The 17,203-nt window shown below is 43.6% G+C and overlaps 1 protein-coding gene across 1 annotated transcript in view; it reads right to left on the bottom strand.

Moving 5' to 3' along the window:
- The window catches only part of nek10 (NIMA-related kinase 10), a 56,234-nt gene that overhangs the window by 27,235 nt on the left and 11,796 nt on the right, over positions 1–17,203 (bottom strand). The window contains exons 11-18 of the mRNA XM_072460746.1: positions 17,085–17,146; positions 16,943–17,011; positions 14,273–14,337; positions 14,101–14,203; positions 9,029–9,157; positions 6,491–6,628; positions 6,367–6,412; positions 1,775–1,896 (exon numbers count right to left, since the gene is read on the bottom strand). Coding sequence (XP_072316847.1) covers positions 1,775–1,896; positions 6,367–6,412; positions 6,491–6,628; positions 9,029–9,157; positions 14,101–14,203; positions 14,273–14,337; positions 16,943–17,011; positions 17,085–17,146 — 734 coding nt within the window. The remainder of the gene's footprint in view (positions 1–1,774; positions 1,897–6,366; positions 6,413–6,490; positions 6,629–9,028; positions 9,158–14,100; positions 14,204–14,272; positions 14,338–16,942; positions 17,012–17,084; positions 17,147–17,203) is intronic.

The following is a 17,203-nucleotide window of genomic DNA, read 5'->3' as shown; positions in this document are numbered from 1 at the left end:
ACTCCATCAGTCAACATTTCCTTGTGAATAATGAGTATTTTCACATGATGTTATGACACATTTTCCTGACATGTAATTTTGTTGTCCTCTACTGAGATGTACAGAGACTTTTCCACTCTGTCTGCCGCTCAGCAGAGCGCACGATACGCTGTAGTCTCTGTTTGTCCCTGGGTGGACTTACGCAGGCTTCATTTCTAAGACTATCAACTGGATGACTGAGCCACACAACAGCTGAAAAGGAAGATATTCGACTTGAAAGACTGGTTTCTACCCTGCAGATTAATGGTCATCCAGAGGAAACTGAAGGGAATAATGTGGTCAAGTTTATGGATGCTTGGATCCTCAAAGATTTACAATTTAACAACAGCTCTGTAATAAAAGCAGATTTACAAGAAAGATTCCACTATGGCTAATACAATGGCATCTGAAAATGTTCGAGTAACATCTTTTAATGTTAAAGGTGGAATGGACGATTTTTTTCAGCAAATTTTGTATCATATTTCCTCGTGTTGTGGATAAATCATTTGTCCTGCCACGTATCAATCATAAAACACACCTATCGCTCACCTGCAGCCGCGTGCGGTTCATCCCCACGTTTCCGCGTGCCTAAGCGCATGGATCTATCATAATATAGTTCCCTCAGTGTACGGGGCAAAATGAAGACGGAGAAAGACAGTTGGAGCTGACGCAGAAGTGGACAGAAATCTACGGGAGACGAGAGATGCGATGCGCTCCGTTGTGCTAATAAACAAACGCACGTGTGTGTTGTAACAGTCCACACGGGGGAGTGGCATGTGCACGGGGGAGTGGCATGTGCACGGGGGAGTGGCATGTGCACGGGGGAGTGGCATGTGCACGGGGGAGGGGCATGCGCATGAACTATAACATACGTAGATCTTCATTTTACAGTTTGTATTTTTCATAAACACAATGTTGATCTAAACTGTCTTAGAAACAGGTCCATTCACTTCCTGTCTAAAGCTGCAGAACTGCCCCGTCTCTATTTTTTGGCCTGTAGGCTTTAGGACAGATGAGAGCGTAAGGGGGGATGAGAGAGAAGGGAGGACACGCAGCAAATAGTCGAGTCGGGACTGGAACCCACAACACTGTGGCCGGCTGCATAATTATGTGTGTATATGTGTGCTGCGCCCCAACCACACGACCACCGAGCAGCACGCCCCGCCTCTTCTAAGAGACACTTCACAGTGACAAGCAGCAGATTGTCATTTACATGTTTTTATTTTTGGGAGTTCATGAAACATAAGTGACACATGTATGGTTCAAAAAGGAACCATACATGTGTCACTCGGAGCCTTATGTTTCAAATAATCACACTATGTAGGTGAAAACAGGAATTTTCTGAGCAGTCGAGTTGCAGGACAATACAGAATGTACTCAAACATACAAGACTCATTCAAAAAACAACTTTAAATAAACTCATGAGGTGGAAACACTGTTAAAAGGCCATTAAAGCTGAGCGTACAGTAAATGTCAGAGTACAGACGAGTGACAGCAGAGGGGAGGAGTCTGTGGAGCTTGTAGCACAGGTTGTGATGTTCATTGTTGTGATGTGTATTGTTAATGGAGTGTAGTCATTTTTTCATTTGCTCAGCTGATCGCCCATCAGCTGATGCGGGGTCGGGGGTTAATTTATTATGGCGCAGTTTTAAAAAGTTTTAAAAGCATATTACATCTGCAATGTATGTAAGTGATCATAACCCAATGTATCTTTGATTGGTAATGCCTACGTACACTGGGAGGGTTACGAGCTGACCTGGATGAAGATGTTCCACAGCCTGTCTTCAGTGAAGCTCTGGTTCTTCTCCTTCAAAGAGCTCAGGTGCTCAGCCAAAGGAACGCCCTCGATAAGCTCCATCACAATGTACAGCCTCTCCCCTGAAACCACACACATGGACCCCACAGTCACACAATCCATGTCACAATGTACAGCCTCTCCCCTGAAACCACACACATGGACCCCACAGTCACACAATCCATGTCACAATGTACAGCCTCTCCCCTGAAACCACACACATGGACCCCACAGTCACACAATCCATGTCACAATGTACAGCCTCTCCCCTGAAACCACACACATGGACCCCACAGTCACACAATCCATGTCACAATGTACAGCCTCTCCCCTGAAACCACACACATGGACCCCACAGTCACACAATCCATGTCACAATGTACAGCCTCTCCCCTGAAACCACACACATGGACCCCACAGTCACACAATCCATGTCACAATGTACAGCCTCTCCCCTGAAACCACACACATGGACCCCACAGTCACACAATCCATGTCACAATGTACAGCCTCTCCCCTGAAACCACACACATGGACCCCACAGTCACACAATCCATGTCACAATGTACAGCCTCTCCCCTGAAACCACACACATGGACCCCACAGTCACACAATCCATGTCACAATGTACAGCCTCTCCCCTGAAACCACACACATGGACCCCACAGTCACACAATCCATGTCACAATGTACAGCCTCTCCCCTGAAACCACACACATGGACCCCACAGTCACACAATCCATGTCACAATGTACAGCCTCTCCCCTGAAACCACACACATGGACCCCACAGTCACACAATCCATGTCACAATGTACAGCCTCTCCCCTGAAACCACACACATGGACCCCACAGTCACACAATCCATGTCACAATGTACAGCCTCTCCCCTGAAACCACACACATGGACCCCACAGTCACACAATCCATGTCACAATGTACAGCCTCTCCCCTGAAACCACACACATGGACCCCACAGTCACACAATCCATGTCACAATGTACAGCCTCTCCCCTGAAACCACACACATGGACCCCACAGTCACACAATCCATGTCACAATGTACAGCCTCTCCCCTGAAACCACACACATGGACCCCACAGTCACACAATCCATGTCACAATGTACAGCCTCTCCCCTGAAACCACACACATGGACCCCACAGTCACACAATCCATGTCACAATGTACAGCCTCTCCCCTGAAACCACACACATGGACCCCACAGTCACACAATCCATGTCACAATGTACAGCCTCTCCCCTGAAACCACACACATGGACCCCACAGTCACACAATCCATGTCACAATGTACAGCCTCTCCCCTGAAACCACACACATGGACCCCACAGTCACACAATCCATGTCACAATGTACAGCCTCTCCCCTGAAACCACACACATGGACCCCACAGTCACACAATCCATGTCACAATGTACAGCCTCTCCCCTGAAACCACACACATGGACCCCACAGTCACACAATCCATGTCACAATGTACAGCCTCTCCCCTGAAACCACACACATGGACCCCACAGTCACACAATCCATGTCACAATGTACAGCCTCTCCCCTGAAACCACACACATGGACCCCACAGTCACACAATCCATGTCACAATGTACAGCCTCTCCCCTGAAACCACACACATGGACCCCACAGTCACACAATCCATGTCACAATGTACAGCCTCTCCCCTGAAACCACACACATGGACCCCACAGTCACACAATCCATGTCACAATGTACAGCCTCTCCCCTGAAACCACACACATGGACCCCACAGTCACACAATCCATGTCACAATGTACAGCCTCTCCCCTGAAACCACACACATGGACCCCACAGTCACACAATCCATGTCACAATGTACAGCCTCTCCCCTGAAACCACACACATGGACCCCACAGTCACGCAATCCATGTCACAATGTACAGCCTCTCCCCTGAAACCACACACATGGACCCCACAGTCACACAATCCATGTCACAATGTACAGCCTCTCCCCTGAAACCACACACATGGACCCCACAGTCACACAATCCACAACTAACATCAACTAACATGTCACATGACCTGGGGGGAAATCATTTATTGAAAACATTAAAAGTATCTGATAAAAGGGATGAAAATTAAAGATGGGTTATTCAACCAAACAAGTGCCATTTTTGAGTCATCAGACTTTGATGGGAAACAGAACTAATACTAGTTAGTCAGAATTTAAGCTTTAAAGTTTAGTTCTTTAAGTTTGTAAATTGTGGTGTTCTAAATCAGATACTGCAGTACATCCGAGTTTGTAAGGCCTAAAGCGTAAACATTTATTTTAATGTTAATTAAATGCAATTTCTTTCAACGTTTGTCCAAAACTCAAGGTCATTTTTTATGTTTTTAAATTAGAAAATGGATCAACAGAAAAAGAAAAGACAAAAAAAACAACGCAAAGAATGAGCCGGACCAGGTAAAACATAATGCAAGAAAAGGAGTAAAAGTAGAAAATAAGGGCGTGGCATCATACAAATTTATATTTTCAAGTTGAGTCATGAGGTTATTGTCCCCATTGTGCATATGGCTGTTATATTAGTCCAGTCTGTAATCGTCGCCTTCACAGCTGCCCGGAGAATGTTCCAAAGGTATCCATCCACTGTGTCCATGGTGGGGGCTTTGAGGCCCAAGTACATTATTCCAAAACAAAACTGAGTGGGATGTGGTTTCAAAAACAGTTTGCGTTGCCCTGTTAATTTCCGTACAGTATTTACAATATGACAGTCCAACACACGGTAATGTTTGGCCTCCTGGCAATCACAGTTCTTCCACTTTGAGAAGAAGGCACGAACCTCCTTTTCAGGCATTGCCCCAAAACTTTGGTTCCGCTACGTTGATGATACATTTGTTACAATCAAGAAACAAGAGCAGGAGCCTTCTCAGAGCACATCAACGCTGTGGACCTGAACATCAGGTTTACAAGAGAAGACTCTAAGGAGAACCGCTTGGCCTTTCTTGATAGTTCCACGATCAGAGGAGAGGACGGGAAGCTCCAAATAGAATAATACAGGAAACCTCACACACTCAGATCAGGACCTGCTGTTTGGCTCTAACCACCCACTACAGCACAAGCTGGAGGTGATCAGAGCAGCTCAGAGGACAAGAGGTGTCCACCAGCTCAGAGGACAAGAGGAGCCCACCAGCTCAGAGGACAAGAGGTGTCCACCAGCTCAGAGGACAAGAGGTGTCCACCAGCTCAGAGGACAAGAGGAGCCCACCAGCTCAGAGGACAAGAGGAGCCCACCAGCTCAGAGGACAAGAGGAGCCCACCAGCTCAGAGGACAAGAGGTGTCCACCAGCTCAGAGGACAAGAGGAGCCCACCAGCTCAGAGGACAAGAGGAGCCCACCAGCTCAGAGGACAAGAGGAGCCCACCAGCTCAGAGGACAAGAGGTGTCCACCAGCTCAGAGGACAAGAGGAGCCCACCAGCTCAGAGGACAAGAGGTGTCCACCAGCTCAGAGGACAAGAGGTGCCCACCAGCTCAGAGGACAAGAGGTGTCCACCAGCTCAGAGGACAAGAGGAGCCCACCAGCTCAGAGGACAAGAGGTGTCCACCAGCTCAGAGGACAAGAGGTGTCCACCAGCTCAGAGGACAAGAGGAGCCCACCAGCTCAGAGGACAAGAGGAAAGAGGAAAAACACATCCGGAATGCCCTCTCAGCCTGTGACTAACCCGCTTGGGCTCTTGAGGGGAGTGAAGAGAACCAAAAAACAGGAAAAAAGGGACAAAAGGGAAACAGAACAGAGAAGGAAGGGTGTTTCTATCCCTTATGTCTCTAGACTGTCTGAAAAAGTGCAAAGATTTTTTAGACAACACAAAATCCCTGTTTATTCTAGTGTAGTTTATTCTGTCCAATGCAGTGAAGAAAAGTGTGAAGAGCGCCACATAGTGGGACTAAAGAGCCACTGCACAAGAGGCTTTATCAGCACAGAAGACACTGGAGTTCAGGACCACAGAGCGCCGTGCATCTGCATCTTAAAGACACAAACCACTCTACCAAAGACAGTGAGGAGAAGATTCTAAGCAGGAGAACAGATGGTTTGAAAGAGGAGTTAGGAAGCTTTGTTAAAAAGGAAAATCCGTCCTTAAACAGAAACCAGGGTTTAACACCCTTTATCAGGAGGTCCTACCCAGAGTAGGATAAATATCTGAGTTCCTGGCCTTGATTCGCAGATTGAGAATGACTCTCGGATGAGTGTCGAAACGTTTTGTTTTTCCTAAAAATAGAGTCCAGATGAAACAACTGAATCTTTTTCTACAACAGGTACTTACTTTTAAATTACTTCAAATAATTCATGTTTTATTTTTAAATCTGAAGTGTTGCATGTGAAAGTTATCTTTTTGACAAATATTCTATGTTTCTGCTCTCTCAATACTAACCCTCAAGGCAGCGCATTTCCTGTGTTAACCACTAGGGGCAGTGTATGGGCTTTTTTCGACTAGGACGTCATGATCGGCCGGGGAAGGACACTTTTGCCACTGTGACGTCACTTCGGACCCGTGAATACTTACCTTCCAGAAATGTCTTGTAATACTTGACAATATTTGGATGAGCCATCTACCAAGAGTGAATAAAGACATGTGAGTGATGAACTGGTCAGGCAGCAAGTGTATCAGAAGCATTTGTGTTTTGTGCCTGTTCTCTGATGATGCTGAGCTCTGAGATGATCTTGTCCACGTTGCTGTCTCTGGACTTCTTGTCTTTCCCAAAGGCCGGGTTGTGTAGGTTCACCTCCTTTAGAGCCAGCAGGGTCTGAATGCCTTGCTTCCTCACCTGGCACACATTACAACAACGCTTTAATTGTGCTATAATGTTGTTTGCACCTCAAAAAATGATTAGCTGTCTTCCCCTGACTAATCACAAATCTTCACCACTCTCATCATGACATGTCCTAGCTTGTATCTTCTTCACTCTAGTTAAAGACACATTGCTGCATGGTTCACATGATTCCAATAAGATTAAAAAAGATAGGATTACATTCATAAACATAGAGCATTACAGAACACAACATGAGAGAGCAAAAGAAGAACACAACTTAACATCAATAGAAACAAAATCACGGCACATTTTAATTAAAATAAAAGTCAAGCCACTTTAGTCCAAAGATTTTCTATTTCCAAATTAAATCTGAATGTCCTTTTTTTCCATTTGCCTGATGTCTGTTCCTTCACCAGTCCAGTCCTTGATCATTGGTGATGTTTGTGTCATTCATTTTTTTGTGACGTTTTTTTTCCTGCAGCCAAAAGTACGCTCCAAAGTTATCCATTTATTGTGTCCATGGCAGGAGTTTTGAGGCCCAAGTACACAGTAAACATTGTGAGGGATGGAAATGTCAAAATCAGTCTGCAGTGCATTATTCATTTCAATCCAATATTTCTGAGCAAAAGGACAGTCCTTCATTGTGAATAATTTGCACTTTAACATGGTGTGTGATGTGACCCTTTTATTCAACAAAACTCACTCCAGGCATGTGATTTTGTGATGATTTCATCTGTAAAACAAGGTTATCAACTTTTTCCCATTTGTTTTTAATATGTTTAGTAGATTAGCTCTCCCGATTAGCAATGCATTGATACAGTTTAAATGTTATTCCCCTTGAAAGGTCTGATTTATATGCCTTTATAATACATTTGGTAAGAGGGCTATAATGGTCATTACTTTGTTTAATTTCTTAGTTATAATAACTCTTTATTTGATTCTTTCTACATATCAAAGCTTTTTATGTGATTTTCTTTTACAATCTGGTGAATTTAATAAAATAATGGGTAAGGTAATAAAATACCTTTTAATCCAGACCTTGAATCTCAGGTCAGCTCTGTTTGGTACATAACCTTGGTCATGAGTCCGACACAGTCTCTTCATTTAAGTCCAGGCTTAAAACGTTCCTCTTTCAAATGACTTATGGTCACACCAGTTAGGAACAGAAATATAAAACTACAGTTTCAGCTCCGCTGCCCTAGGAGCAACTCTGGGGGAAGTATGACAGCTTGAGCTCTATCCTCTGATAAGTCTTTTCAACAATATTGAATACTTTGGTTCACCTGTGTCCGTTCATTGTTAGTGTTTTTGTCTTTCTGGAATGTGGTACTGATGCTGACCCGTGGATGCTCTTCATCTGCCTGGATTGGATGAATTGTCTTGCTAGATGAACCTCCCTCTCTCCTCTTAAGTGGTTCTGGCCCCACAGTCTATCTGCAAATGGAAGCGCATCAGTCCATGGCCATCTGCAGCTTGTCCAGCTGTCCTACCTTCCCAGAGGTTTCTATTTTTCCCCAAAAGGTTTGTACTTTTTGATTGCCGAGAAGGAAGGTCTAAGGACGGAGGATGCTGGGTCATTATCCACTTGCTAAATTCCTACAAACATTGTTTCATTTGTTTTTTACTGTTGCCCTTCGAGGCAACTGCTGTTGAGATTTTGGGCGTTACAAAATAAATTGAATTGAATTGTACAGGCCTTACTGCAGATGACAGACGCTTGAGTCATTTTGGAGGAAGTGAAGAATCCCTGGGTGAAATCTGTTCTTACAACATGGAAGGAGCTGATCCAAACATACAAACTAAACAAAGATGTTACAATCTTTGTGCTCATGAAAAGGTTTTGCTCATATGGTAATAGCCTAGATTTAAGATTTAAAGTCTGGATTACAAAAGGTATAAAGGTTTTCTACCAGGTTGTAAAAGGAAATCACATGAAAAGCTTTGATGTATTTAAAAAATCTTTTGACTTGGAGAAACAGGACATTTACAAATAAGGAGTCATTATAATCAAGAAATTAAACAACATAATCACCATTATAACCCTTTGACAGAAATATGTATAAAAGCTTATAAATCAGAACTTTCAAGGGCAATAATATGTATCACATGGAGGGGGGGGGGATAGTTAGCTTTACCTGGCTCTGAGTGGCATTGTTCTTCTTGTTTGGTTGATTAGACATTTTCAATAAATAAATCCAAGCTCATTTAATGTCTGCTCACACACAGAAATGTCGACATTCCACAGGTGAAATCGTAATATAGATTTGACCGCAGCCCAACAGACCTGACTGAGCTAGGTGGCCATTCTTGGAGTCCCACATGATTCCAATTGATAAAATATTCTGAAAATGACTTACTTGAGGTAAAAAAAAACAACAAGAACAACAAGAACAACAAGAACAACAACGAGTTTACCTTGAAGACACTCCCAAAGGCCCCAGTGCCCAGATGATCCAGTATGGAGTATCCACTGATGACCCTGAGAGGAGGCCTGTTCTGGTCCACAGCCACAATACTGTCCCTCAGGCTCTCCAGATCCTCCTCCTACAGGCAAGAGCAATAGCAGTATGATATGGAGCATTTTTACAATCAAACTTAATTACATGTTTGCAGCTTGTGAAGTTCGAAGCTAAAAACAGTTTTGTCTTTGCACTCTTCCCTTTTATATCTTAAACATTTTTGGGGGCTTTTTAAGGTACTTATTTAGTATGTTTATTCTAAACACACTATTACATGGTTTATAAGTCTAAACACACTATTACATGTGTATAAGTCTAAACACACTATTACATGTGTATAAGTCTAAACACACTATTACATGGTTTATAAGTCTAAACACACTATTACATGTGTATAAGTCTAAACACACTATTACATGTGTATCAGTCTAAACACACTATTACATGTGTATAAGTCTAAACACACTATTACATGTGTATAAGTCTAAACACACTATTACATGTGTATAAGTCTAAACACACTATTACATGTGTATAAGTCTAAACACACTATTACATGGTTTATAAGTCTAAACACACTATTACATGTGTATAAGTCTAAACACACTATTACATGTGTATAAGTCTAAACACACTATTACATGGTTTATAAGTCTAAACATACTATTACATGTGTATAAGTCTAAACACACTATTACATGTGTATAAGTCTAAACACACTATTACATGTGTATAAGTCTAAACACACTATTACATGGTGTATAAGTCTAAACACACTATTACATGTGTATAAGTCTAAACACACTATTACATGGTGTATAAGTCTAAACACACTATTACATGTGTATAAGTCTAAACACACTATTACATGTGTATAAGTCTAAACACACTATTACATGTGTATAAGTCTAAACACACTATTACATGTGTATAAGTCTAAACACACTATTACATGGTGTATAAGTCTAAACATACTATTACATGTGTATAAGTCTAAACACACTATTACATGTGTATAAGTCTAAACACACTATTACATGTGTATAAGTCTAAACACACTATTACATGGTGTATAAGTCTAAACACACTATTACATGGTGTATAAGTCTAAACACACTATTACATGTGTATAAGTCTAAACACACTATTATATGTGTATAAGTCTAAACACACTATTACATGTGTATAAGTCTAAACACACTATTATATGTGTATAAGTCTAAACACACTATTACATGGTGTATAAGTCTAAACACACTATTACATGGTGTATAAGTCTAAACACACTATTACATGTGTATAAGTTTATCCACCATCAAGACATCAGAACATTGGCTGCCCAAAACTTATGGAATCATGGAAATGATAAATAAAAATAAAGACATAGACATGTAAATGTATTACCAGTGAACACTGTATCATAAAACACAATTGTATTCACAATGTTGGTATGTAATGACAGTTTTAGCTCATGGGTGAAGGCAGTATTATAATGCTGAAATCATTTAGACACATCAACTCTTCTCGGCCTTTTCATCCATTGGACACAGGCCTCAGAGTCAGGATCAGAGAAGATCAGAGTCAGATACTTTAGGGCTGAGCAGAGTTTAGTGAATATCTTTATTTGCTCCAAGAGCTGAATCTTGAGGATTTTTAAAAATTTTGTTTATCCTTGCAGGGTTTGTTTTGGGCCTTTTTCCAGGTGCGTAGCACGTCAGTAGAGTGTAATCTCTGATTAGTTGCTGTGCCGCGTCTGCCGCATTAAGCTTTTCTGCGCTCGCCGCGTGGACGCACGCCATCCCTGAATGTACGTAGAGATGACCCCTGATATATATACAAATATGTATACACATGTACAGAAACTGGCCCAACAACTCAACTCTTTCTACTGCAGATTTGACACCCCCTCCCCCACTGTGGCCACCCCACCCCGGTCCCCCCACCTCCCCACCCCTCTTACAGTTCAGGAACAGGAGTGGAGACTATTCCGCAAATCCAACACGCGAAAAGCTGCTGGACCAGACAGTGTCACCCCGGCCACCTTAAAGGTGGTATGGACGATTTTTTTCAGCAAATTTTGTATCATATTTCCTCGTGGCGTGGATAAATCATTTGTCCTGCCACGTATCAATCATAAAACGCACCTATCGCTCACCTGCAGCCGCGTCAGGCTCGTTCCCACGTTTCCGCGTGCCTAAGCGCATGGATCTATCATAATATAGTTCCCTCAGTGTACGGGGCAAAATGAAGACGGAGAAAGACAGTTCGAGCTGACGCAGAAGTGGACAGAAATCTACGGGAGATTGTACACAAACTGCTGCACCTCCAGCCACGACGTAAAACTGATCAAGTTTGCGGACGACACCACCCTCATCACCATGACAACACCACCCTCATCAGGCTCATCTTGGAGGGAGATGAGTCTGTCTACATGAGGCGGAGCGGCTGGTGTCCTGGTGCAGCGGTAACAACCTGGAGCTCAAAGTCCAGAAGACAGTGGAGATGATCGTGGACTTCAGGAAAGTCACAGCCCCCCAGCCCCTCACCATCACCATCTCAGACTTCCCCATCTCCACTGTGGACTCCCTCCGCTTTCTTGGTACCACCATCACCCGGGACCTCAAATGGGGGCCCACCATCAGCTCTCTTACCGGGAAGGCCCAGCAGAGGATGTACTTCCTGCGGCAGCTGAGGATGGCCAATCTGACAGCAGAGATGATGGTGCAGTTCTACATGGCCATCATTGAGTCCATCCTCACCTCCTTCATCACTGTGTGGTACGCTGGAGCCACAGCCAGGGACAAAAAGAGACTACAGCACATTGTGCGCTCTGCTGAGAAGGTGATCGGCTGCGAACTTCCATCTCTGCAGGACCTGCACGTTTCCAGGACTCTGGGTCATGCAGGTCGGATCACAGCCGACCCTTCTCACCCTGGACACGGACTATTTGAGCCACTCCCCTCAGGCAGGAGGCCACTCCCCTCAGGCAGGAGGCCACTCCCCTCAGGCAGGAGGCTACGGTCCATACGGACCAGAACCTCCCGTCACAAGAACAGTTTCTTTCCCTCTGCCGTTGAACTCATGAACACTGCCTAAGCACTTCCTATTGCCCTACTTAACTTTATATTTTATCATGTACATATCACCACTTCATATTGCACTACATAACTTTATACCCTATACTTTATTATGTACATATCATGCCGTTTAGTGCTCAGTGTTCAATGTTTTGTTGTTTGTGTTGCACTGAATCACCAGGACAAGTTCCTATGTTTGTACATTTTGTTTATCGACAAATGGCAATAAACCCTATTCTGATTCTGATTCTCATACAGTACATATATATACATGTTTAATAATCTCTTCTTGCATAATTTCTGCCCTTTCTTAGTGTCTAAAGTGCATTTAACTGTTTTGTGATTTCTGTCATGTCTTTGTGACTTAACTTAAACTATTTGACGGATAGCCTAAAAATAGCACCTTTAAATTTTGTTAGAGAAATTCCTTACAATTCTGAAACTACTATTTAGACACATTTGAACATTTCCACTCGACACAATAGCCCATTGTGCGGCTATCCAAGCGCAGCCACATAGAAGGTGCCTGGGGAGAGGGTCAGAACACACGCTGGTGAGATTGTCAGTCAGCACTGAGGCCACTGCAAAGTCCAGGAAGAGCCTGGCGCACCGACCCACTGATCAAGAGTGGCTATTAGAACTTAATACCCAAAACTTTGGTTGAGTTTTGTCTGGGACAATTCGTTTAGCGAAAACTAAATCTAGGGCGGGGTAGACGAGACTGGGTCCGTCGTTACAGATACAAAAGCTCCACACATCAGGTGGAGGCGTCGACCAGAGAGTTGTGGTAAAAGATACATACGCTCATCACAGACGTGTGCAGAGGCAGATAGCGCGCTGACGTCTAGGGACGGTCAAACATGGGAATGAATCAATCTAAAAGCGATGTGCCCATCCTGGAGACGCCCGTCACTATGGCAATGTCAAATACATATGAAAAAGAGTGTCTGGAGTGTCTGCCAGTGTGGGCCAATACATTTTGTTTTTCATCTGGTGCAGGGTTCAGAATAAGCGGCATCGCATCACAAAATGCGAAGCAATTTCTCTCAAACGCGATGCATTCAAAAAAAGTGTTTTTGTATCGCGCTTTTCCGATACAAAAATGTGTGTTCAATTGTATAACCAAAGCACCTAAAAAAGCACTGATCACTCATCAATCGATAGTCAACAACGGCATGACACATGTAGGACGCTGTGTTGACTTGACGCTGCTGTCACAGATCGCAATAATATAATAGATCCATGAAAACGGGAGAGCGAGGGAGGAGCCACCGGGAGAGTGGGAGGAGCCAGTCCAGTGTTTAAAAGTTAATTTGTTAAGAGTTTTTTTACATGGAATATTTACAAATACATTTGAAATAAATAATCTTGTTACGTCAATGGAAAATCTTGATTGTTAGTCATTTTCGTGTTTTAAAATGAACGGATTGTTTAGCAGCGCTGCTATACAAGAAAGAATCCTTCATCTGAGCCCTGTGGCGATCACTAAGCACGGACAAAATGCATGATTCATGTCAGCTAAATTGTTAAACTGAATGAATAGAAAATTAAGGTTTTGTGATTTCTGTCATGTATTTGTGATTTGAATGCATTTTTTAATTGCCTTGTGTACAAATTATGCTCTACAAAGTTTTTTTTCCTGTCCCCATAAAGCCCATACAAGGAGCTAGCTATTGACCTCTGGTACAAATGGTATGTTTCTTTATTCAGGGACAGTGTACTGACCAAAGGAAAAATGCTTTGTACCAGGTTAAAGTAGAAGATGGTAAAATCCACCTGTCACTCCTGGGCAGGACACCTTTGTTTGAGTCATAGTATAGTAGTATTATTGTATTTTGACTGCTCAAAGTCAAAGTGTCTTGCCCAAGGACACAACAACAGCATGCAGGCAGCACAACAGAGGGTGGACGCTCTAACCACTGGAACTATCTGTGCTTGATGAGTTTCTTACAGTGTAGAGTAAGACTTTGTCCCGCAGAGTCTCGTAGGCCGCGAGGTCCCGGACGTAGTGGCCAATGTCAATAAACAGCTCAAAGAGGTCGGTGGGAAAGAGCCTGGGGGAGACAGATCACATATTAATGATGGCCATATTTAGTTCAAAAGATCTGCATTCTGAACTGTACCGTTTGAAGAGATGTCTGTTTCTCTCCACACTGAACAGAAAGCGTAAGGCCCTGAATGCATAGCACTGTCAACAGAAACAGACCGTCATCAGGGGGCTATATACTAACTATGGGAGAGTCACTGTTGAAAGAAATATCCAAATTGAACGTTGACATTATGTTGAGCCTTATTTTGTTAAGAATTGGGTCTTCAAGTTTTCAATATTCATCTCGTTGCTAAAGGTCCTTTCAACCTTTGATTTTGACAAAACTATTTCACCTTAGTTCTTGCTAACAGAGAAGTTGTTGAACCTTTTTTTGTTTCATATGAACAGAACCAGAAATTACAAAGATAAATAAATAAAATAGCCCAGGTCAAACAGAAAATTGTACTAGAGTTCAGACCTGCTCTCTAGTGCCCCGGTGGGCAGGTCGTACTCAGTAGGATAAATCGCAGATTAAGAATGACTCTCAGATGAGAATCGAAATGTGTTGTTTTTCCTAAAACTGCAGTGGTGGAAATAGTACTGAAAGTGTTTGTATTTTCTTCCAGTAATGGCTCTAGACAAGACACACGCATAGCACCCCGCCTCTGCTGACAATTCCCTTAAAAATCTACGTTTCACCCACATAACCCCAAGAAACGAGGAGCAAGACGCTGTAAGAGATGAGGAAACGCATAAAAAATAGATCATGTTTCCGGAACTAAACAAGCGTGAAATGCAACGTGACATGGCGTCATTGAGAGCTGAGGTCAGGGCTGAGAGCGGTTCCTGGCTCGACAGTGGAAGTGGTGACCCTGAAGGCAGGAGGAGACGGCGGGCGCACTGCTGAGGTGGAGCAGCGTATCTCAGACATTATAGATGAGTTGCAGGAGCTTAAACCCGAGGTGGTGAAACTGTGAGCAGAGAACAAGAGCAAGATACTGGATTTGGTCTCCAGATCCCACAGAAACAATCACGTGGGAGTCCCGGAGGGTGACGAGGAGGAAAATACTGAGGGCTTTCTCGAGAAGGTGATCCTGAAACTTGAATTAACTGGAGATAATTCTGTTAGATCTGAGTGCAGCTTTTGACACTGTCGATCATGTGACCCTCTTCCAGACTAGAGGACTGGGTGGGCATCACTGGCCCCGCCCTAAACTGATTAAGGTCCTATCTGGAAGAATAGAAAGGATTTGTTGAAATTGACCACATGCCCCTGACCTGTGGGATGCCCCAAGGGTCAGTCCTGGGTCCCCTTCTGTTCAACCTCTACAGCTGCCGTTAGGTCAGTTGATACGCAGCAAATAATGTGTCCTATCACAATTATGCAGACGAGTCAGATCTATGTTTCACTGTCACAGGTGAATATGGACCAGTAGATTCACTCTGTCACTGCATCCAACAGATCAGTGTGTGGACCGGCCTCCTGCTGGTGCCAGAGGGCCTCCTGCTGGTGCCAGAGGGCCTCCTGCTGGTGTAACAGATCAGTGTGTGGCGCAGAATAACTTTCTCCAGCTGAACTCAGACAAGACTGAAATCATCGTCTTTGTCACAGAAACAAAGAGAATGTGTTTGTATTAGGGGAGTAATGATGCTTCGTTCCATGAAGCATCACGAGTCTTAAATGTCACGATACGCATTTCACACGTGTCTCGATCCTTCTTGATGCAAAGAGGTGCAGTTTTTTAAACGGCACTGCAGCCACGTCCTGTCAGTCCGCTGAGCGTGCCGTGTACCAGTGCAGCATCACCGCGCCACATTTCCAAACAAATGACAAATGCGAGCGCCATCTCCTCTCGCTTGTGTTCACACAACATGCTTGACACAGCTTTGAGGACGTGCGGAGTCAAAAACTATTCTCAGTTCCTCCTCCATATACAAATAGTATATTTTGTGGTAAAGTCTGCAATATCTGCAAGTAAGATGAAAAACTATTGTGGGCTCAATATTTCTGTAAGTACTTGTCCAGTAAAACATAGAAAGAAATCTGTATTTCACCTTCAAAAAAAAGTGTAACTCTCTCCTATTAAAGAAATAATAGAGGATTTTTGCGACCAATCTGAGTCTCATTTCCTCGTGGCGTGGACAGCCGAGTAGTTCTCCCACATGTCAATCATTCCCTGCGTGCTACTGCACACCTGCAGCCTCGCTCTGGCTCGTTCCCAGGATATCAGCACGTTCCCTGGCTGCGCATGCATGGTTTAGCTAAGCGAGCAGTGAGTTACTTCAGTGTAGCTCCACGCTTCGGACCGCCAAGTACAAAAATGGCTGAGGGACGACAGAGAAAGACGAGCTCAGAAGAGACGGAAATCTGCGGAGACACAAAGAGATGCTAATAAACAAACGCACGTGTAGCAGCGGGGTTGTTGCATGCTCATGCACGAGGTTTGATGGTAGGCGGTCTCTTGGAAAGAACAGGAGGGTGGGGGGGTGAGTGTGTGGCACATTGTGCGCATGCGCATTTAAAAAAAAAAAAAGGGCTGTCACTGATTTCTCAAATTGGCGAAAAATCCTCTATTCAACCTTTTAATAAACAAGGGTTAAGGTTAGATCCAACGTTAAATGTATTTAAACCAGGCTGATATCATATTTTGTGAAATTTGTTGGTTAATCCCAGTTTCTTCATTTCACTTCCTTTCACCTCCATTCCAGAATTCATCATCTCACAAACTTATATGAACACGTACGTGAAAAATGTGTTTTATACCTGTAAGACACCCTTCGCTCCAGAAGTCTTTGGCAGAATAAACTTTGCGATAATGAAAACACCATTCTCCTGCACAGAGGGTGAAGGTTATCTGCTGCAGTGTAGAGCAGAGCAGACAGAAGCAGTGAAAAGCCCTGATCACCTGCACAATGTGGTGAGCACAAGAGTCGTCCAGGCAGAGTTCTGTCAGAGCTGTGCAGCAAGCTGGAGTCACACAACAAGATGAGTGTATTATCAAGACCTGATGACATGACTCTTGTA

The sequence above is a fragment of the Eucyclogobius newberryi genome, unplaced genomic scaffold (assembly GCF_026437365.1).
Source record: "Eucyclogobius newberryi isolate DKJ021-1_F unplaced genomic scaffold, fEucNew1.0.hap1 SCAF_3, whole genome shotgun sequence".
Classification (NCBI taxonomy): Eukaryota; Metazoa; Chordata; class Actinopteri; order Gobiiformes; family Gobiidae; genus Eucyclogobius; species Eucyclogobius newberryi.
Note: the sequence above shows the minus strand (reverse complement) of the source record. Positions and strands in the feature narration are given on the sequence as shown.